Source organism: Loxodonta africana, chromosome 4 (genome assembly GCF_030014295.1).
Source record: "Loxodonta africana isolate mLoxAfr1 chromosome 4, mLoxAfr1.hap2, whole genome shotgun sequence".
Taxonomy (NCBI): Eukaryota; Metazoa; Chordata; class Mammalia; order Proboscidea; family Elephantidae; genus Loxodonta; species Loxodonta africana.
The window spans coordinates 49033610-49056131 of record NC_087345.1 but is presented as its reverse complement, the minus strand read 5'-3'; the positions used below and the strand labels follow the sequence as shown (position 1 = coordinate 49056131).

The 22522-nt window shown below is 37.2% G+C and overlaps 1 protein-coding gene across 1 annotated transcript in view; it reads left to right on the top strand.

The window, feature by feature from the left end:
* LRRIQ1 (leucine rich repeats and IQ motif containing 1) overlaps positions 1-22522 on the top strand; it is a 213756-nt gene that overhangs the window by 23862 nt on the left and 167372 nt on the right. The window contains exon 9 of the mRNA XM_064283772.1: positions 382-532. Coding sequence (XP_064139842.1) covers positions 382-532 — 151 coding nt within the window. The remainder of the gene's footprint in view (positions 1-381; positions 533-22522) is intronic.

Genomic DNA, 22522 nt, shown 5'->3' with positions numbered 1-22522 from the left:
GCACAATGGACTGGGGAGGGGAAATCAGAGAGCTTCAACTTTTTCAATATTTGATATCTTAAAAATAAGTTTTATGGTAACTATGGCAAAATGTTCACTCTTGTTCATTTAGGTTTTTAGACAAACAAGATAATTTATTGTATTAGCTCAATATTTTCTACATTTTATAAGAATATTAATAAATTAAAATAGTTAATTATTTATTAGATTGCTTATTATTTCATCCAGATAGTAGAAAAGTCTGCGTAGTTACCTTAGACATTAGAGATTTAGATATTCATGAGGAGACCATATATTATTCTCTTTTTGTAAGTTTTAAATGTTTCATTAATAAGTCACTGAAATAAAAGTAATTATATTTGTCTTTTTTTTTTTTTTTAGGAAAACCATATTGAGACTATAAATTGTGAAAATTTGGAAAATCTCTGCATTCTTCTTCTTAATAAAAATCAACTTAGCTCTTTGCATGGTTTGGATGGTTGCAGTAATATTCAAAACCTTGAACTTTCACGTAATAAAATCACTCGAATTGGTAAGAATAATGTAATTTAAATATTAAGCATAATTTCTTATGATTATGTTTTGTTAATCTTGTACTCAGATTTATTAGGAAAATAAAATTAATTTAATATATATAAAATGAATGTGTTCCCACCCCTGGGCCGATGGGTATCAGTTAGCCGCCCCTCTTTGTTTGTATATTTACCTCTTTGTTCCTTTTATACCCAGTAATCATTTGAGCTCTACTGGGGGAAGTGACACCCCTGTTTCATGATGTCACATTTTTATGGACCCTAACTTCACCTCTGTTTTCCACATTCTCAGGAACAGTCATGATTGTTCTCTGACAAATACTTGTATCACTATTCTTCTTGGCTGCTTACATGTACTAATCTTTCTTTCTTTCGATAAGTTTGCTAAAAGCCACATACAAGAATTCTTCAGGCTGGATCTTCTTGAACTTCTCAGTCCCTCTTATACATACATGTCTATATATCTAAAGGAGCCCTGGTAGTACAATGGTTAAGCATTCAGCTGCTAACCAGAATGCTGGCTGTTGAACCTATCAGCCACTCCACAGGAAAAGAGACATGGCGATCAGCTCTTGTAAAGATTACAGCCTAGGAAACCCTATGGGGGAGTTTTACTGTGTCCTATATATATTTTTTTTTTTTTTTTATAGAATTACTACAGGGTCACTATGAGGCAGAATCAACTTGATGGCACACAACATACCTGTATCTACAACCATCATCATATCTTGTAATCTGTATAATTCAGCAATGAAAATCTCCTTTCTTATTTAAGGCCAATCATATTTTCTGTAAATATGCCTTTTGGTGACCTCTGGGACTTTCTCCATAGTTTATCACTTGTCTTATATCAAATTCTTCCTTATTACTACACCCTAGTTCCTATCAAATTTTCCTTTAAAAGGGGAGGAAAAAAATGCTTTCCTTTTACCTCACACTCACTTTTAGCCATCGCCTCATCTCTCCTAACCTCTACTATCAAGTTTGTGAGACAGTGTTCTGTTTTTGCTCTCACCTTTTATCACTCAACTTCCCTCTTCTACCTACTGAAATGCAACTTCAGCTTACTTCTATGCTGTTCCTAGTGTGATAATTCTAAAATAAAAATGTCATTATGTCATTCACTAAAACCAAAACCAAACCCGCTGCCATCAAGTTGATTTCAACTCATGGTGACCCTAAATGTTTCCGAGTAGAGCTGTGCTCCAGGGTGTTTTCAATGGCTGCGACCTTTTGGAAGCAGATTGCCAGGACTTTCTTCCGAGGTGCTTCTGTGTGGATTCAAACCGTCAACCTTAACAGTTAGTAGACAAGTATGTTAACCAGTTGTGCCACCCAGGAACTGCTATATCATTCACCACTTGGCTTAAAATACTCAGTTAATTTTTAATCCTTTAATTTTATGTGAAATCCTTAAAGGCCTTGCACAGCAGTGGCCCCCAAAAAACTTGTTGCCACTGAGTTGATTCTGACTCATAGTGACCCTATAGGACAGAGGAGAACTACCCCATAGGGTTTCCATGGAACAGCTGGTAGATTCAAACTGCTGACCTTTGGTTAGCAGCTGAACTCTTAACTACTGTGCCACCAGGGCTCCATAGCATTGGTAGGGGTTTAATAATAGTTAAATGAATAACCAAGAGTTGCTGAAAAGTCAGAAACTTAATAAAAACTTTACTTGGGTATTCTCACCATTGTAAGGTGTTGTCAAGTTGGTTCTGACTCAGCGATCTTGTGTACAACAGAATGAAACACTGCCTGGTCCTGCACCATTCTCACAATCATTGCTGTTTGAGCCTATTGTTGCGGTCACTGTGTCAGTTCATCTCATCAAGGGACTTTCTCTTTTTCACTGACCCTCTATCTTACCAAGTATAATATATATATATACTTGGATATATATATGTAACTTAAACTTTTAAACCCCAAATGGTACAGTTCTTCCCACTACCTTAGCCCTGCAGTCATTAGGAAATCTGACCTGGACTTAAATATCAAAGAGTGAAGATGGGAGTAGATGGGGGACTAGAAGTGAGCCTTTCTCTGTTGGGGCCTGGCCCTATTTAGACCTCCTTGATGTTAGTTCTTTATCTGTTTATATATTTTTTTAATCTTATTTTTTTATTGTGGAAATTTTCAAGCATTTACAAAAGTAAAATAATACCTGAAGACTCCATATAATTATCACTTATATTCAGTATTTGCTTCATCTGTGCTTTGTTATTGATTTTATTTCCTTTTTTTTTTTACAAATCAAATTCCAAAATTCATGTAATTCTATACCTTCATACCTCAGGAGACTTTTTTTTTTTTTTTTAAATAAGATAGTTGTTTCTTAGTTAACCATGAAAATCATCACACCTAAAATAATAATTTTATTTCCTTGTACTCACCGATGAATTACAATCAAATTTGCCTAATTTTTACAAAATATCCTAGGTTTGTTTGAATCTTAACACAATGAACTCATATTACATTTAGTTTTTAGGTTTTTGAAGTCTCTTTTAATATGGCTGTTCTACTACTACATTTTCCTACCTTTGATTTGTTTTGGAACATTGGTTGATTTCTACAGAATTTATCGCATTCTGGATTTGTCTATTCATTTCCTTGTAGTGTAAAAATGATACCAATATTATATATGTGTATATATATGTTAGTATGTGTATGTACACATATTAGTGGTGGTGTTGTCATTAGGTGCCAGCGAGTTGGTTCCAACTCGTATCGACCCTGGGTACAACAGAATGAAATCTTGTCTGGTCCTGTGCCATCCTCACAATTATTGTTATACTTGAGCCCGTTGTTGCAGCCACTGTGTCAGTCTGTGCCCTTGAGGATCTTCCTCTTTTCCACTGACCCTCTGCTTTAACAAGCTGGAGCCCTGATGGTGTAGCAGTTAAGAGCTCAGCTGCCGACCAAAAGGTCTGCAGTTAAAATCTACCAGCCACTCTTTGGAAACATTATCGGTCTGTCCTATAGGGGCACTATGAACCATAATCGACTCCACGGCAATGGGTTGGAGCCTTGGTGGTGAAGTAGTTAAAGAGCTAGAGCTTGGCTGCTAACTAAAATGTCAGTAGTTTGAATTCATCAGCCGCTCCTTGGAAACCCTATGGAGCAGTTCTACTCTGTCCTGTAGGGTCACTTTGAGTTGAAATCCACTCAACAGCAATGAGTTTGATTTTTTTGGTTTTCTACTTTACCAAACATGATGTCCTTCTCCAGTGATTGGTCCCTTCTGATAACATATCCAAAGTATGTGCAATGAAGTCTTGCCATTCTTGCTTCTAAGGAGCATTCTGGTTGGCTTTTTCCAAGACAGACGTATTCGTTCTTCTGGCAGTCCATGATATATTCAGTATTCTCCACCAACACCATAATTCAATGGCATCAATTCTTTCATCTTCCTTATTCATTGTCCAGCTTTCACATGCATATGAGGGACTATGGCTTAGGTCAGGCACACCTTAGTCTTCAAGGTGACATCTTTGCTTTTTAACACTTTAAAGAGGCCTTTTGCAGCAGATTTACCCAATGCAACGTCCCTTTGGATTTCTTGACTGCTACTTCCATGGGCATTGATTGTGGATGCAAGTAAAATGAAATACTGGATAACTTCTCCTTTTATCATGATATTGCTTATAGGTCCAGATGTGAGTATTTTTGTTTTCTTTCTTCCATACTCAAGTTTGTGGTCTTTGATCTTCATCAGTAAGTGCTTCAGGTCCTCTTCACTTTAAGCAAGCAAGGTTGTGTCATCTGCATATCACAGGTCGTTAATAAGTCTTTATCTAATCCTGATGCCCCATTCTTCTTTCTATAGTCCAGCTTCTCAAAATAGTTGCTCAGCATACATATTGAATAAGTATGGTGAATGGACACAACCCTGATGCATACTATTTTTGACTTTATACCACACAACATCCCATGTTCTGTTTGAAGGACTGCCTCTTGTTCTAAGTTCAGGTTCCTCATTAGCACAATTAAGTGTTCTGGAATTCCCATTCTTCACAATATTATCCATAATTTGTTATGATCTACACAGTTGAATGCCTTTGCATAGTCAATAAAACACAGGTAAACATCTTCCTGATATTCTCTGCTCTCAGCCATGATCCATCTCACATAAGCAATGATATCCCTTGTTCCACATCCTCTTCTGAATCTGGCTTCAATTTCTGGCAGTTCCGTGTGGTTGGATTGCTGGAACCGCTTTTGAATGTTCTTCATCAAAATTTTGCTTATGTGTGATATTAATGATATTGTTTGATTATTTCTGCATTCTATTGGATCACCTTTCTTTGGAGGGGGTGCAAATATGGATCTCTTCCATTCGGTTGGCCAGGTAGCTGTCTTCCAGATTTCTTGGCATAGACAAGAGAGTGTGAAGTGCTGCATCCATTTGTTGAGGCATCTCAATTGGTGGTCCATCACTTCCTGGAGCCTTGTTTTTGGTCAGTGCCTTCACTGTAGCTTAGACCTCTTCCTTCAGCACCACTGATTCTTGATCATATGCTACCTCCTGAAATGGTTGAATGTCAACCAGTTCTTTTTGGTATTGCTTCCATCTTCTTTTGATGTTTAATATACATATATGTACATATATCAGAATACATGAATACAAGTACACATGTATAACATGTGGCTTATTTTAAGTATTGTTCTCTGTCTTACTTCTTTTTGTTTTCCGCTTGACACGTCATGGAGTTCATAGAGCTCTTTATTCTGTGTTATGACTGCATACAATTCTGTTGTGTAGATGGACCAGGTTTAATTCCACTGGTACCCTATTGGTGGGCATTGAATTTTTTTCAGCCTTTCCACATTGCTAATGAAGAACCAGGCATCTATGCAGTTTCGTACTTGAGCAGACATATCTTTATGTTATATTGTTAGCTGCCTTCGAGTCAGCCCCCAAAATATGGCAACCCCATGTGTTACAGAGTAGAAATGCTCCATAGGGTTTTCTTGGCTGTAATCTTTATGGAAATAATTCACCAGGCCTTTCTTCTGAGGAGCTGTTTGGTGGGTTAAAACCGGCAACCTTTAGGTTAGCAGCTGATCTATCACAAACCACTTGTGCCATCTTTAGGTCAGATTCCTGTGATTTATATTGTTGGGGTAAAAGCTAAGTGCACTGTTCATTTAGGAAGATAGTGCCAGAATCCCTTTGTTTGGGTTGTACCATTTTGTACTATTACCATTAATAAACGATATTGCCAGTTTTTCCTGCTTTTCTTTTGTTTATTGTGTTGTTCTTTCTCTGTTTTTCAGTTAAATGCTAAATTCAGTTATTTTTATTCTTTTTCACTTTTCCTGGCAAAAATATATAAACTTTCCCCTGAACACTACTTAGCCCATAACTTCTTGATGTTTAGATGTTTTGTCATTCTGTAATTTGAAGTCATCTTTTATCTTTTACCTGAAATTTTGTAACTAGATATATTTATATATTTAGTAATATACCGTAATATAGTATATATGCATACTATATAATATATAATAATAATTTTATATCTATAAAAATTAAATGTTACATGAGCTCATTTATATAAAAATATATGGAAATATATTCATAATTTCCAGATGTATGGCTGTTTTTGTTGTTATTCTTTCTAATTTTATTGCATTATGTTCAGAGGATGATTGTTGTGCCCTTTCTGCTTTTTGAAACTTACTGAAATCTTCTTTCTGGTCTAATACGTGGTCTGTATTCATGAGTGTTTCATGTGCACTTGAAAAGATGGTAATTGTTATTGGGATATGAAGTTCATTTTCTATCTATAAGATCTACCTTAGTGATTATTTGTTTATGGTGTTCTATGTCCACTTGATCTATCTTGGACTGAGGGTGTTGAGCTATTTTAGATTTGTCTTATTAATTTGTTATTAATCAGTCTATTTCTTTTTGTATATCCTTTGGCTTCTGCTTCATGATATTTTTTTCATGCTGTTGTTCCACAGATATGCTTAGCTGGTATATCCTTATTGAGGATTTAAACCTTGAAAATTACAAGTTCCCCTCTTTGAAATGCTTTTGAAATGAAATTCTACCTTGTTGGATATGGTACCTTTTTGTTTATATTTGCCTACCTGGCCACCTTTTTTTTTTTGTAATTTTCGATGTTTCTGAATGACTTTGTTTTAGTTGTATACTTTTATACAGCATAGATGTTTTTATTATTATTCACATTAAATGTTTTTCTGTTATGTAGGCTATTTACATTTATTAGGTTAATTTATATGTTTGATTTCAGCTCTGTCATCCTACTCAGGATGATGCTCTCTCTTTCTGGGAGAAACCTTGTTGACAATACCTGGATTCTGCCACTGCTGGGGCACTTCTGCTTCCCAATTATATACTGAGTTCTTATAGGATTTTCTCTTGCACAAGTGCAGATTCAGGCTGGATTATGTTGTTCCTGAATATTTATTATCCCACTTAGAAAAACAATTCAGTTTGTAATTTCTTTGTCTCCATTTACATTAAAAATATAGATTGTGGATATTTCCATTTCTTTATGTTCTTCGTGAATGTTTGAATCTAGGCAGTAACCTTTATCTCTATTTTTCTTCTTTTTTTGTGATGGGAAAAGTGTAGTTTTCTCAAAGCAAGCTATTGTTTTGCAGACATTTCAAGGCATACTTTGGAAAATATAATGTATAATATTCTTAATAAGTTCATTTGTCTATGTGGCTGTACTGCCTGCTTTGGGACCACCCATGCCATCTCCCATATGGAAATGCTAGTACTATGCATCATTTTTTTTTTTTAATTTTAGTTTAAAATATATATATAGAAATAATTTTGTTGTTGTTGGAATGAAGGTTAGTACATTGATACTATATGTTACTATATTGGCACATGCTAAAGCAAGCTTTCAAAAAGAAAAAAAGGCTGTTTTTTAAGAAGAAACGCTTGAACCTCTCATTCATTTAATCTTCATTGCCAGCGCTTCTGTATGGGATTTTTTGTAGCTAGTGGATTTCCTGGGATAGGATTTCTGCAAGATTTATGTGAAAACTGTCATAATATTAATTGATGGACCTGAGGTATTTCTATGTAGTACAGAGCAAACAAGGTAAAAGACCTCTTTGCTGTCTGTTGGGTACAATGAAAACACTGTATTTATTGAGTGTGAGAAGAGTACACATGAGAAAGTAGATTTTCTGAAGACCAGTTGGAGTCTGTTTTTCATCTTCAGGAGCTGCTTACAGAGATTCTGGTTAAGCTAAGTGAAAAGCATAGATTTTGACTTTCAATGATATATTGATACTCAGAAGCCTTGTGAAGGGGCACAAAGATAGATGTGTGTTTATAAGTTAAGTTACTATTTCATGCTATAATATTTCTTAAAGAGGTGAAATAAAATTGGAAGCAATACCATAGTATTTTATATTTCTGGTTTCGAGTTTAATTTCTTCCTAATTCTTACTAAGCTATAGTCATTGCAGTAGTTAATGTGTATTATTAGTTCTAATTATTGCTTTTTATTAGAAAACATTAATGCACCTTTTATCAAATTGATTTTGTTTGTACTTAAGTAAATGAGAATGATGCCTCAATTTAAGACAAATCATTTGAAATCAGTTATACTGAATGTTTTCCTTTCTATAATTGTAGAATAGAAACATACTGTAAAACATTTATCACTGGTTTCAGATAAGAGATATTAAAAAAAAAATAAAAGACAGTTTAAATTTAAATTTTATAAATTTTAAGTTATAAAGTATATATCATATTTTATTATTGTCTTTAATATTTAAACATTGTGTTCTGTGGTAATGGAAAGAGATGCATGTTCTTATTATTATTAATCATAACTGGATTTTAAATTGAAAATATAATTCAAAATAGAAGCTCTGAGACTTCTTATATATTAAGGTATGGGTTATATTCTAGCCAAATGAAGTAAAGAAATATAAACTATTATATATGCAACATAAACTACTATAGTGGTGTATATACTTACATACAAATTTTGTTGTATTTTAAAGAATACTCTTTATATTTCTAGGGCCCTGGTGGTGCAATGGTGAAGCGTTTGGCTGCTAATCAAAAGGCTGGCAGTTCAAACCCACCAGCTGCTCCTTGGAAACCCTATGGGGCAGCTCTGCTCTGTCTTATAGGCTCATCATGAGTTGGAATGACTCAATGGCAATGAGTTGATTTATTTTCTATATCGTTTTCTGTAATTGTTTTGATTTTGGTAACAACTTTTTGACTGTAGAATATTTTGACTTGATCTGAATTATCCTTGTACATTTTGAATGGACAGAATAATTAATTTTAAGCTCATTAACATCATTTTTAGGTTATTTCAAAGTTGGATTTATTTTAATCAGACAAGGAGTGTACTTTTTATTACTTTAAAATATGTTTATATATCTTTTCTTGAAGTTACATGACTCTTTATTCTCTACATATCAGTTTAATTTGAGTAGATTGCAGTATAAAGATTGTTTATTGTGATATTTCATTATTAATTTTGTCTGAAAGTCCCCATAAGTAAATTTTAGGTGAAATAGATAAAAAGTTTTATTTTGTAAATGAACTGTGGAGAAACATTTCCTTAATGGATGCTGCCTCATTGATTGTTAAAAAACTTGGTCTGTGGGAAATCTTTAGTATTTTGAATTAGTGTTTTTTTTTTTTTTTAATTTTTTATTGTACCTTAGGTGAAAGTTTATGGAGCAAATTAGTCCCATTCAATAGTTTGTTCATAAACTGTTTCATGACATTGCTTGCATTCCCCAGGGTTCCTGGGTTCCCTGTTTCCTTTCATCTGGATTTTCAGCCTTCTCATCTTTCTTTTGGATAGATATTATCTTTTTGATCTTGTATAACTGATCATTCTAAGGAACACATTCCTGTCGGGTGTTATTGTTTGCTTTATGGGCCTGTCTATTGTTTGGCTGAAAAGTAATAACTGGGAATGGCTTCAGTTCCAGGTCATAAGGGTGTCTTGGGGCGATAATCTCAGGGGTTCCTCTAGTCTCTGTCAGACCAGTAAGTCTGGTCTTTGTGAATTTGATTTTTTGTTCTATGTTTTTCTTTTGCTCTATCCGGGACCCTCTGTTGTAATCCCAGTTAGAGCAGTTGGTAGTGGTAGCCAGGTACCATCTAGTTCTTCTTGTCTCGAAGTCCTGTAGGCTGTGGTTCATGTGGTGTGTTAGTCCTTTGGGCTAATTGTTCCCTTGAGTCTTTGGTTTTCTTCACTCTCCTTTGCTCCAGACAGGTAGAGACCAATCGTTATATCTTAGATGGCCACTCGCAAGGTTTATTTAGGTTTTTTTTTTTTTTGGCTTTAACAAAGAGAAGTTTATTTTCTCACAGTAAAGTAGGCTAAAAGTCAAAATTCAGAGTGTCAGATCCAGGGGAAGGCTTTCTCTCTCTGTCGGCCTTCTCATCAGTCTTCCCCCAGACTAGGAGCTTCTACGTGCAGGGAGCCCGGGCTCAAAGGACGCACTCTGCTCCCGGCACTGCTTTCTTGATGGTATGAGGTCCCCCAACTCGCAAGTTTTTAAGACCTTAGACACTACTCACCAAAGTAGGTTGCAGAATGTTGTCTTTATGAACTATGCTGTGCCAATTGATGTAGATGTCCCCCGAGTCCCTGGTCCTTTGCATTTGAGCCTAGGAACTTTATTCCACAAGGTGTTTGGTCATGTCTAAGAAGTTTCCATGACTGTGTCCCTCGTGTGCTTCATTGTCTATATTAATATACATGTAAAAAACCCACTCAAAAAAAAATATATACATGTAGCACCTACAATTATGTATGTAGAAATATCCACAATCAAACCTATATCTGCATGTGGGTGTGCTCCCTTACACCCTCCCACACCTCTTTAACATACCTCTCTACCTATGTATCCATTTGTAAATTGTTAGTTAATACTATTGTTGCAGGATTGTCTATGTTATAGTAATTAACATACCAAAAAAAAAAAAACACAAACCCATTTCTGAGGAGTTAATTCCAATTCATTGCAACCCTATAGGACAGAGTAGAACTGTCCCATAGGGTTTCCAAGGAGTGGATGGTGCATTCGAACTGCTGACTTCTTGGTTAATAGCCAAGTGCTTAACCATGGCACCACCACAGCTCTGTAGTTGCCCTTTATTCTTGTGTTCCTCTCAGCATCTTGCTTTTCCTTGGTCATGTTGTGCTGACTTCCCCCATATCGTGTATTGCTTTTTCCTTCACCAGTGTTAACAAGTGTCTTCTATCTAGCTAGTAATTTTCCTTCCCTGCCCTTCCCATCCCTGGTAACCACTGACGATTTTTTTTTCCTGTGCGTAAACCTTTTCTTATTTTTTTTATAATAGTGGTCTTATAAAACATTTGTCCTTTTGTGATTGACTTAATTTCACTCAGCACGTCCTCCAAATTCATCCATCTTGTGAGATATTTCACAGATATGTCCTTATTCTTTATTGTTGGGTAGTATTGCACTGTGTGTATATACCACAGTTTGTTAAACATTTGTCGGTTGATGGACACTTAGGTTATTTCCATCTTTTTGCTGTTTGAATAATGCTGCTGTGAACATGGATGTGTGTATGTCTAGGGTATATACCTAGAAGTGGGATTGCTGAATCATATGGCATTTCTATTTCTAGCTTTTTAGGAAGTGCCATACCATTTTCCATAGTGGTTGTACCATTTTACATTACCCAACAGTGTATACAAGTTCCAATCTCGCCACAACCTCCCCAACGTTTGTTATTTTCTATGTGTGTGTGTGTTTTTTGTTAGTGCCATTATTGTCAGGGTAAGATAATATCTCATTGTAATTTTGATTTGCGTCTCTCTAAGGACTAATGATCACAAGCCCTTCTTCATGTGTGTGTTAGCTGCCTGAATGTTCTCTTCAGTGAAGTATCTGTTAATGTCCTTTGCCAATTTTTTAATTGGATTGTTTGTCTTTTTGTTGTTAAAGTGTCAAAATTTTCCATAAATTTTAGAGATTAGATCCTTGTCAGATATGTTGTAGCCAAACATTTTTTCCCAGTCTGCAGAATTTCTTTTTACTCTTTTGGAGAAGTCTTTTGATGAGCTTAAGTGTTTAATTTTTAGGAGGTCCCATTTATTTAGTTCATCTTCTGCTCTTTCTGAATTTTTAGTTAAGTTTGGTATCCTTTTTTTTTTTTAAGGGCCCCTAGTATTGTCCCTATTTTTTCTTCCATGATCTTCATAGTTTTAGGTTTTATATTTAGGTCTTCAATCCATTTTGAGTTAGTTTTTGTGTATGACATGAGTTATTGGTCCTGTTTCTTTTTTCTAGAGATAAACATCCAATTGTGCCATAACCATTTGTTAAAGAGAGTGTCTGTCCCTCACTTAATGGATTTTGGCCCTTTGTTGAAGATCAGCTGTCCGTAGGTAGATGGATTGACGTCTGGGTTCTCAATTCTGTTACACTGATCTATGTGTCATCATTTTACCAAGCTGTTTTGACTCCCATGGCTGTATAGTATGTTCTGAGATCAGATAGTGTGAGGCCCCCTACTTGGTGGTTCTTCTTCAATAATACTTTACTTATCTGGGTCCTCTTTCCATATAAAGTTGGTGATTAGCTTTTCCATCTTGTTAAACAATGTTGTTGGAACCTGGATTGGGATTGCATTGTATCCGTAGATCAGTTTGATTAGTATTGAGATTTTCACAATGTTAAGTATTCCTATCAATGAGGATGGTATGTTTTTCCATTTATGTAAGTCTCTTTTAGTTTCTTGTAGTAGTTTTCTTTGTATAGGCCTTTTACATCCCTGGTTAGATTTATTCCTAAGTATTTTGTCTTTTGAGAGGCTATTATAAATGGTATTGTTTTGCTGATTTCCTTTTTGAAGTTCTCTTTGTTGGTATAAGGGAATCGAACTGATTTTTGTATGTTGATCTTGTATCCTGATACTTTGCTGAATTCTTCTATTAGTTTCAGTAGCTTTCTTGAGGAATCTGTGGAATTTTCTATGTATAGCATCATCATCTATGAAGAGGGATAGTTTTACTTCTTCCTTCCCATTTTGAATGCCCTTTATTTCCTTCTCTTGCCTTATTGTCTAGCTAGGATTTCCATTAAAATGTTTAATAAGAGTGGAGATAAAGGGCATCTTTATCTGGTTCCTGTTCTCAAGGGAAATGCTTTTAGTCTCTCGCCATTGAGAATGTTGGCTGTTGGTTTCATATAATGCCCTTCATTGTGTTCAGGAACTTCCTTTTTATTCCTATTTTACGGAGAGTTTTTATCAGGAATTAGTGTTGGACTTCAGCAAATGCCTTTTCTGCATTGATTGAGATGATCATGTGATTCTTTTCCTTTGTTTTATTTATGTGGTGGATTGTGTCGATTGATTTTCTAATGTTGAAACATCCCTGCATACCTGGTATGACTCTCACTTGGTCATGATGTATTATATTTTTGATATACTGTTGAATTTTATTGGATAGAATTCTGTTGAAAAATTTTATGTCTGTATTCATGGGGGATTTTGGTCTGTAATTTTCTTTTTTCATGGTGTCTTTGCCTGGCTTTGTTATCAGGGTTAGGCTGACTTTATAGAATGAATTTGAAAGTATTCCTTCCTTTTCTATGCTCTGAAATAGTTTGAATAATATTTAGTGTGAGCTGTTTTCTGAAACTGGTAGAATTCTCCAGCGAAGCTGTCTAGGCTAGGGCTTTTTTGTTGTTGGGATTTTTTTTTTTTTAAACCTCTTCAATCTCTTCTTTTGTTATAGGTCTGTTCAGGTTTTCTACCTCTCTTTGTGTTAGTTTAGGTAGGTAGTGTGTTTCTAGAAATTTGTCTATTTCCTCTGTTTTCAAATTTATTAGAGTCCAGTTTTTCATAGTACTCTGTTATGATCCTTTTTATTTCAGTTAATTCTGTTGTAATGTCACCCATCTCATTTCTTATTTGTGTCATTTGCTTCTTCTCCTGCTTTTAACAATTCGGCCAGTGATGTCTCTATTTTATTGATCCTTTCAAAGAGCGAACTTTTGGTCCTATTGATTCTTTTTCTAGTTCTCTGTTTTCGGTCTTTTAGCTTTCCTTTATTTTTTAGAGTTCTTGATCTGAGGTGGTATCTGGCTGATCCTATCTTGTGTCCTAATCTCAGGTTGTTGTCTGATGTTGCTGGTTCTCTGTCCAAAGGACTCCCTTTAATATTTCTTGTAAGTTTGGTCTGGTTTTCACAAATCCCTTAGTTTCTGTTTATCTGGAAATATCCTCATTTTACCATATTTGAGACACAACTTTGCTGGATATATAACTCTTGGTTGGCGTATTTTTTCTTTCAAGGTTGTATATATATCATCCCATTGCCTTTTTGCCTGCATGGTTTCTTCCAAATAATCAGAGCTTAGTTTTATTGATTCCCTTTCATAGGTGACTTTTTGTTTTTCCTGAGATACTCTCAGGATTTTTTCCTTGTCTTTGCTTTTCGCAAGTTTGATTAGGATTTATCTTGGTGACTTTCTTTTGGAGTCTATCCTGTATGAGCTTCTTGCATGAATATCTTCTCATCTTTCATGATATTAGGAAAGCTTTCTGCTGGCAAATCTTTGACAATTCCGTTTTTTGTTTTGTTTATGCCTCTTCCTGTTCTGAAATTTTGATCACGCATAAATTTTCCTCTTGATAGTGTCCCACATAATTCTTAAGCTTTCTTCTTTTTTCTGATTTTTCTTAAAAAAAAAAAAGTCACAGGATTTGACCTTTATTTTGCTGGCTGTGTCTTCCGTTGATTCAGTTCTGCTCTTATGTCCTTCTATTGGGTTATCGGTTTCAGAAATTTTATTGTTAATCTTTTGGATTTCTAGTTGCTGTTTTTTTTTTTTTTTTTTTTTATGTTTTCTAACTGTATATTTATTTTGTTGTTCTGTTTTTGTATTTTTTTTTCCTGAATTCTTCTATTGCTTTGTCTGTGTTTTCCTTGATTTTGTCTATGTTTTCCTTGGTTTGCCAGTGTTTTCCTTGATCTCTTTTCTTGAACTCTTAGAGAACCCTGTATATTAGCCTTTTTAATTCCTTATCAGACAGTTCAATTACCACTCCTTTCTCTGGAAGATTTCTGTTTTTTTTTTTTTTTCTGATCACTTGTTGGAGCCATCGTGTCCTGCCTCTCTATGTGATTTGATATTTTTTTTTATTTTCTCTGAGGCATTAAGGTGTTATTTATTTATTTATTTATTGTTTTGTGTGTGTGTGTGTGTGTGTGTGTGTGTGCTGTATTCTGATCTTTAGTTTTGTTTTGTTTTGATGTATCCAAGTAGACAGGACATGCATGCTACTCTAGTTGCCAGTCTGGCTGCACTGAAGCTCTCACCACTTGTCTCCAGATATGTGGGGCAAAGGATGAGTATGTGAGTGCAGGTCTCTGTTTGCTGGTCTTGTGGGGCAGCTGAGTATGTAGCTGGCATTGCTGGTGGGAGACATGGCTGGTCACCTGGGCATGGGTGCAGCGAGTCTTCTCACTGGTCGCTAGGTTGGGTGTTGTGTGTGTGCTCTGCTGGTTGATGAGTGGTTGGGGTGAAGGTGCCTTTTTCACCGGTCAGCGGGTTGGTAGTATGGAAACTCTCACTGGTGGTTCCAGGTGGGCAGGGCTGCATGGGGGTGGTTGGAGTGGGCACAAGCCTCTAATTCTGGGGGCGGTATGGGGGCAAGGCATGGGCGATACCACCATTCCATGGGTGCCCACTAGGAGCACGTGCCCTCTCCTCTAGAGCATGACATGGGGGAGGATGTGCCGCCAAACCTTAAGCCCCTGGCGTAGGTGGCTGGAGGGAGTAGGGGGCACTGCTGATCTGCAGTCCCCGGCACATGTGGGTGGATGTAACAGTGTGTACCTCCAGTTCATGGGCTACTGGCACCAGTGGCTGAACAGAGCAGTGGGTGCTGCTAGTCCATGGGTCCCCAGTGTGGGCAGCTCAGGATAGGAATGGACACCACTAGTCCTTGAACCCCCAACACAGTTGGGTCGAAAAGGGGTTACCACCGGTCCCTGGGTCTCTGGCACTAGTGGCCAGGGAGCAAAGTAGATGCTGCCAGTCTGTGGGCCCCAGCTCAGGTGGCTGGGCATAGGAGTGGGTGCTACCGGCCCACAGGTCTCCAGTGTGGGTGGGTGGGTGGAAAAGGGGGTGCCACTGCACCATGGTCTCCTGGAGCAGGCGACTGGGCAGAGAAGCAGGCACCACTGGATAGCAAGCCCCCAGAGTGGTTATATGGGTGGAAGAGATGATGCTGCTGGTCTATGGGGTGGCCAGGTAGAGAGGCAGGTGATTCTGGTGCGTGGGTCCCCAGCATGAGAAACTGAATAAAGGGGCAGGCACTGGTCTGTGGGCCCCTGGCTCAGGGGGTAGGGCAGTGACAAGTGCCTCCAGATCGGGATCATGTGTGGGGAGCTATGGGTGAGGGAAGTTGAAGGGCACTGCAGGTCCATGAACCTCTGGTACACAGGGGATGGGGGGGTGCGGTGGGTGAGGTTAGTGCACTTAACTTTTGCAGGGTGGGAAACACTCCTGCCTGGCTCTGGATATGGGTGAAAAGTCACTCCTGCTTGGCTGCACTAGGTGATGGGAGCTTCAGCTGGGAACACTGCTTGCTTTGTCCCAATATGGTTGCACTGTGCAGGTTTGACTGGTAAGGCACTAAAAAAAAAAAAAGCCGTCTGTAATTATCCATGTATACTGTTTTTATCCAGTCTCTCTCTGTGTTTGGCCCACAGTCTGATTCTTCAGCCTTGCCTTTAATGCTCAGGTTCCAAAGTTGTCATCTATATCTGATTCACTTGTTTTCTCAGGTCTTTGTTTTAAGAGGGACATTATGAGGCGTCTGACTACACCACCACCTTGGACCGCCTTCCTAAGTTAGTATTTTTATTTATTTTTTTTATTGTACTTTAGATGAAGGGTTACAGAGCAAACTAGTTTCTCATTAAGGAATTAATACAGATATTGTTTTGTGACACCAGGAAACCCTGGTGGCACACTGGTTAAGAACTATGGCTGCTAACCAAAAGGTTGGTGGTTCGAATCCACCAGGCACTTCTTGGAAGCCCTATGGGGTAGTTCTACTCTGTCCTATAGGGTCACTATGAGTCAGAATCGACTCAAAAGCAATGGTTTGTGTGTGTGTGTGTGTGTCATTGGTTGCTAACCCCATGACATCTCAACACTCTCCCCTTGTTGTCCTTGGGTTCCCAATTACTAGCTTTCCTGTCCCCTCCTGCCTTCTTGTCCTTGCCCCTGGGCTGGTGTGCCCATTTAGTCTCGTTTTATTTTATGGGCCTGTCTAATCTTTGGCTGAAGGGTGAGCCTCAGGAGTGACTTCATTACTGAGCTAAAAGTGTGTCTGGAGGCCATATTCTCGGGTTTCTCCATTCTCTGTCAAAGCAAAAAGTCTGGTCTTCTTGTGCGTGTGTGAGTTAGAATTTTGTTCTACATTTTCCTCCAGCTCTGTTCAGGATCCTCTATTGTGATCTGTGTTAGGGCAGTTGTTGGTGGTAGCCAGGCACCATCTAGTTGTGCTGGACTCAGTCTGGTGGAAGCTGTGGTAGTTGCGGTCCATTAATCCTTTGGACTAATCTTTCCCTTGTGTCTTTTGTTTTCCTCATTCTCCTTTGCTCCAGATGGAGTGAGACCAGTTGAGTATCTTAGATATCTGCTCATCCCAAATTAATATTTTTTATTTAGTTTTCCTTCTTTTTTTTAAAGCCAAAGCAAATGAAAATTAGGTGATTTGTAATCTAGTTTTCATTCTTCCTTCAATTTCTTGTTTGATTTATTGACTTTCCAACAGAAACATTTTGAAATTAAAATTAGTTTTGAAGAAGTTCTCGCTGTATGACAAAAGTCGCTTTATAAATTTTATTCACACAGAAAATATAACTTCATATAATAAACATATCAATAGATACATTTTTACCATCAAAGATTTGTTTTGAGCTTTGTACATATTAACTCATTTGTTTTTCACATTAGTGCTATTAATTTTTTTCAAAGTAAGAAAACTAAGAGATTAAACATTAAGATTACACAGCTATAAAGGGATAGAATCAAATTGTGTAACGCTGCACTCTAGCACCTATTTAATTATTTCATTATACTGCTTCTCTAATAAATACACTTCTAATATGTAAGACTATCACTGTTATTCAACATTTCATTATTACAAATTAATCATTCTGAGGTTTACCAATTTATTGATCACTTACTATGTACTAAGCACTTTTCTAAGAATTGGGGATACAGCAATAAAACAAATGATCATCCTGACTTCCACTGAGCATTTATCATAGTGAGATGTACATACACACATGAAATACTAATAGAATATTTGGAACAAATTGCCATATTTCCTTTTAATGAATATTGGGAAAAGATGAAAACAAAGACGGTACTAATATGTAAGAGCAAATAATTATTTTTTGTTTATTTGCTTTCTCTTTCACAAAGCTTCTGACTACTATTTTAGGAAAATTTTAATATGGAAAAAAATTATTTAATTCTAGCAATTAATTTGTTGATTTATAAATTTCAGATAATACATACCTAGAAAACATCAGTGTAAATAGAGATGCTAAGGGATGTATATATTTTTCTGCTGCTTTATTTTCAGGCAATATTACCCCTGGAAAGGTGACATTAATAGTATAAGTATAAATGATATTGAAGTAATTCAACATTTTCACATAGGCTTGTTTATTATGCCATGGAACATAGAGGAAATGTGCCTGGATTAATGTTTGCCTCCAAGTGTTGTTTTACTTAAAAAAAATAAATAACTAAAATAAAAAACAAAAAACTGAACCTGTTGCTTTCAAGTCAATTCCAACTCAAAAGGCCCCTATAGGACAGAGTAGAGCTGCCCCATAGCGTTTCCAAGGAGCAGCTGGTGGATTTGAACTGCCGATGACTGGGGAAAGCAGATCTCTTAACCACTGCACCACCAGGGCTCTGGATAGTTTATAGTATAATTTTTCACTAAATACTGCAGTTAGTGAATTTTTTGGTGTCCACTAGATGGTGCTGGCTTCCTTTTTAGTTTTAAAAGGCAACAATACTTAGCTTAAAGCTGAATGGGATTTTACAGTTGTGTCAGTTCGTGCTCCTCAGTTTACAGAAGAAAAAACAGACCCGCAGAGTTTTACATCCAACTCCTGGGAGAGACGGGGCTAGAATCCAAGTTTTCTGATTGTTTCCACACAACATGTATAATCCTTAAGAACTTTTACGATGAAATTATAAGTCACAAGTGCAACTCTGCAATTTTTGTACTTGTGGAAGAAAAACTGTCCAACATAGCAATAACTAAGCTGCTGAAGGAGGTAGAATTTTACCAAACACTTATTTAGCGAAATCCTCCAGCCTAATCGATCCGCTTTAGTTTTGCTGTACATTACAGAGTGTATTTTTCCCCCTGTGGCAGGAATGTTCCATTGCAACGGTGGCTCATTTCCTTGGGAGGAATTCTTTGAAATAGATATTTGTAGCAACTACAGCCAAATGCAAATTTTGCCATGGGCAAGGTCCCTTTGAGAGATATACGCATTTGCTTTAAGTTTCACATTGTGGGACCTAGGAAGCTTTTAAAGAGCTAATAAATAACATATGAAGCAGTAAACTTGAAAATATTTAAGCATGTTGTTATTATTCTTAGGTGCCATCGAGTTCGTTCCGACTTGTGTTGACCCGATGTACAGCAGAACAAAACACTGCCCAGTACGAAACCATCCCGGCAACTGTTGCCGTGTTGGAGCCCATTGTTGCAGCCACTGTGTTAATCCATCTAATTGAAGGTCTTCCTCTTTTTTGGCATTTTACCAAGTGTGATGTTCTTCTCCAGGGTCTGGTCCCTCCTGATAACATGTCTGAAGTATGTGAGATGAAGTCTTGCCATCTTCCCTTCTAAGGAGAGTCCTGGCTGTACTTCTTCCAAAACAGACTTGTTTGTTCTTCTGGCAGTCCACGTATATTCAGTGTTCTTTGCCAACATCATAATTCAAAGGCATCAATTCTTCTTTGGTCTTTTTTATTCATTTTCCAGCTTTAGCATTGTGGTGTTGGCAAAGAATATTGAATATACCATGGACTGCCAAAAGAACAAACAAATCTGTCTTGGAAGAAGTGTGGCCAGAATGCTCCTTAGAGGCAAGGATGGCGAGACTGCGTCTTACATACTTTGGACATGTTGTTAGAAGGGATCAGTCCCTGGAGAAGGACATCAGGCCTGGCAGAGTACAGCGTCAGTGGAAAAGAGGAAGACCCTCAAGGAGGTGGATTGACACAGTGGCTGCAACAATGAGCTCAAGCATAACAGTGATTTTAAGGATGGCGCAGGACTGGGCAGTGTTTCGTTCTGTTGTGCATAGGATCGCTATGAGTCGGAACTGACTCGAACGCACCTAACAACAACAGCATGCTTATGAGGCGATTGAAAATAACCTGGCTTGGGCCAGGTGCACCTTAGTCCTCAAGGTGACATCTTTGCCTTTTAACATTTTAAGAGGTCTTTTGCAGCAGATTGACCCAATGCAACACATTATTTGATTTATTTGCAGCTGCTTCCATGGGCATTGATTGTGGATCTAATTGAAATGAAATCCTTGACAACTCAATATTTTCTCCGTTTATCATGTTGTTGCTTATTGGTCCAGTCCCAGCACGCCCAGTCGAGTTGATTCTGACTCATAGTGGCCCTATAGGACAGAGTAGAACTGCCCCATAGAGTTTCCAAGGAGCACCTGGTAGATTTGAACTGCTGACCCTTTGGTTAGCAGCTGTAGCACTTAACCACTACACCACCAGGGTTTCCTATTGATCCAGTAGTGGGGATTTTTGTTCTCTTTATGTTGACGTGTAATCCATACTGAAGGCTGTAGTCTTTGATCATCATCAGTAAGTGCTTCAAGTCCTCTTTGCTTTCAGCAAGCAAGGTTGTGTCATCTGATGTCACAGGTCATAAATGAGTCTTCCACCAATCCTGATGCCGTGTTGTTCTTCACATAGTCCAAATCCTCAGTTTATTTGCTCAGCATACAGATTGAATAAGTATGGTGAAAAGATGCAACCCAGATGCACACCTTTACTGATTTTAAACCACAAAGTATTGTCATGTTCTGTTCAAATAACTGCCTCTTGGTCTATGTACAGGTTCCTCATTAGCACAATTAAGTGTTCTGGAATTTCCATTCTTTGCAATGTTATCCATAATTTGTTATGGTCTACACAGTCAAGTGCTTTTGCATAGTCAAACACAGGTAAACGTTTTTCTGGTAGTCTCTGCTTTCAGCCAAGATTCATCTGACAACAGCAATGATATCCCTCATTCCATACCCCCTTCTGACTCCAACTTGAATTTCTGGAAGTTCCTTGTTGATGTACTGCTTCAACTATTTTTGAATGATCTTCAGAAAAATTTTACTTGTTTGTGATATTAATGACATCATATGATAACTTCTGCATTCTGTTTGATCATCTTTCTTTGGAATGGGCATAAATATAGATCTCTTCCAGTTGGTTGGCCAGGTGGCTGTCTTCCAAATTTCTTGGCGTAGACAAGGGAGAACTTCCAGCATTCCATCCATATGTTGAAACACCTCAATTGGTATTCTGTCAACTCCTGGAGGCTTATTTTTCACCAATGGCTTCCTTGCAGCTTGGGCTTCTTCCTTTAGTACCATTGCTTCTTGATTATGTGCTATCTCCTGGAATGGTTGAATGTCGACAGATTCTTTTTGGTGCAGTGACTATGTATTCCTTCCATCTTCTTTCAACGCTTCCTACGTCGTTTAATATTTTGCCCATAGAGTTCTTCAATGTTGCAATCTGAGGCTTGAATTCTTTTTTTTTTTTTTTTCAGTTCTTCCAGCTTGAGAATTGCTGAGTGCGTTCTTCCCTTTGGTTTTCTAACTCCAGGTCTTTGCACATGTCATTGTAATACTTTGTCTTCTCGAGCTGCCCTTTGAAATCTTCTGTTCAGCTCTTTGACTTCATCATTTCTTCCCTTCATTTTAGCTACTCAGCATTCAAGAGCAAGTTTCAGAGTCTCTTCTGACATCCACTTTGGTCTTTTTTTCTTTCTTGTCTTTTTCATGATCTCTTGCTTTCTTCGTGTATGATGTCCTTAATGTAATCCCACAACTTGTCTGGTCTTCAGTCATTAATGTTCAATGCATCAGATCTATTTTTGAGATGATCTCTGAAGTCAGGTGGGATATATGCAAGGTCTTGCTTTGGCTCTAATGGACTTGTTTTAATTTTCTTTCACTTCAACTTGAACTTGCATATGAACTTGATGGTCTGTTTTGCAGTTGGCCCTGGCCTTGTTCTGACTGATGGTATTAAGCTTCTCTGTTATCTCTGTCCACAGATGTAGTTAATTTGATTCCTGCATATTCCATCTGCTGAGGTCCACATGTATTGTTGAAGAAAGGTATTTGCAAAGAAGAAGTTGTTGGTCTCGCAAAATTCTATCATGCGATCTTTGGCGTCATTTCTATCATCAAGGCCATATTTTCCAACTACCAATCCTTCTTCTTTGTTTGCAACTTTTGCATTCTGTTCACCAGTAATTATCAGTGCATCTCAATTGCATGTTTGACCAATTTCAGGTTGCAGAAATTGGTAAAAATCTGCAATTTTCCCACTTTTGGCATTAATGGCTTGTGCAGAAATTTGAATAATAGTGGTATTAACTGGTCTTGCTTGTAGGTGTATGGATGTTATCCTATCACTGACAGCATTGTACTTCAGGATAGACCTTGAAATGATTTTTTTTTTTTTTTTTTGACAATGAATGCAACAACATACCTCTTCAATTTGTCATTCCTGGCATAGTAGATCTTATAATTGTCTGATTCAGATTGGTCAATACCAGTCCATTTCAGCTCACTCATCCCTGGGATACCCATCATTATGTGTTCCATTTCATTTTTTTTTTTTTTCATTTAAGCATGTTCTTTATATTTTATTGTTATATTTAA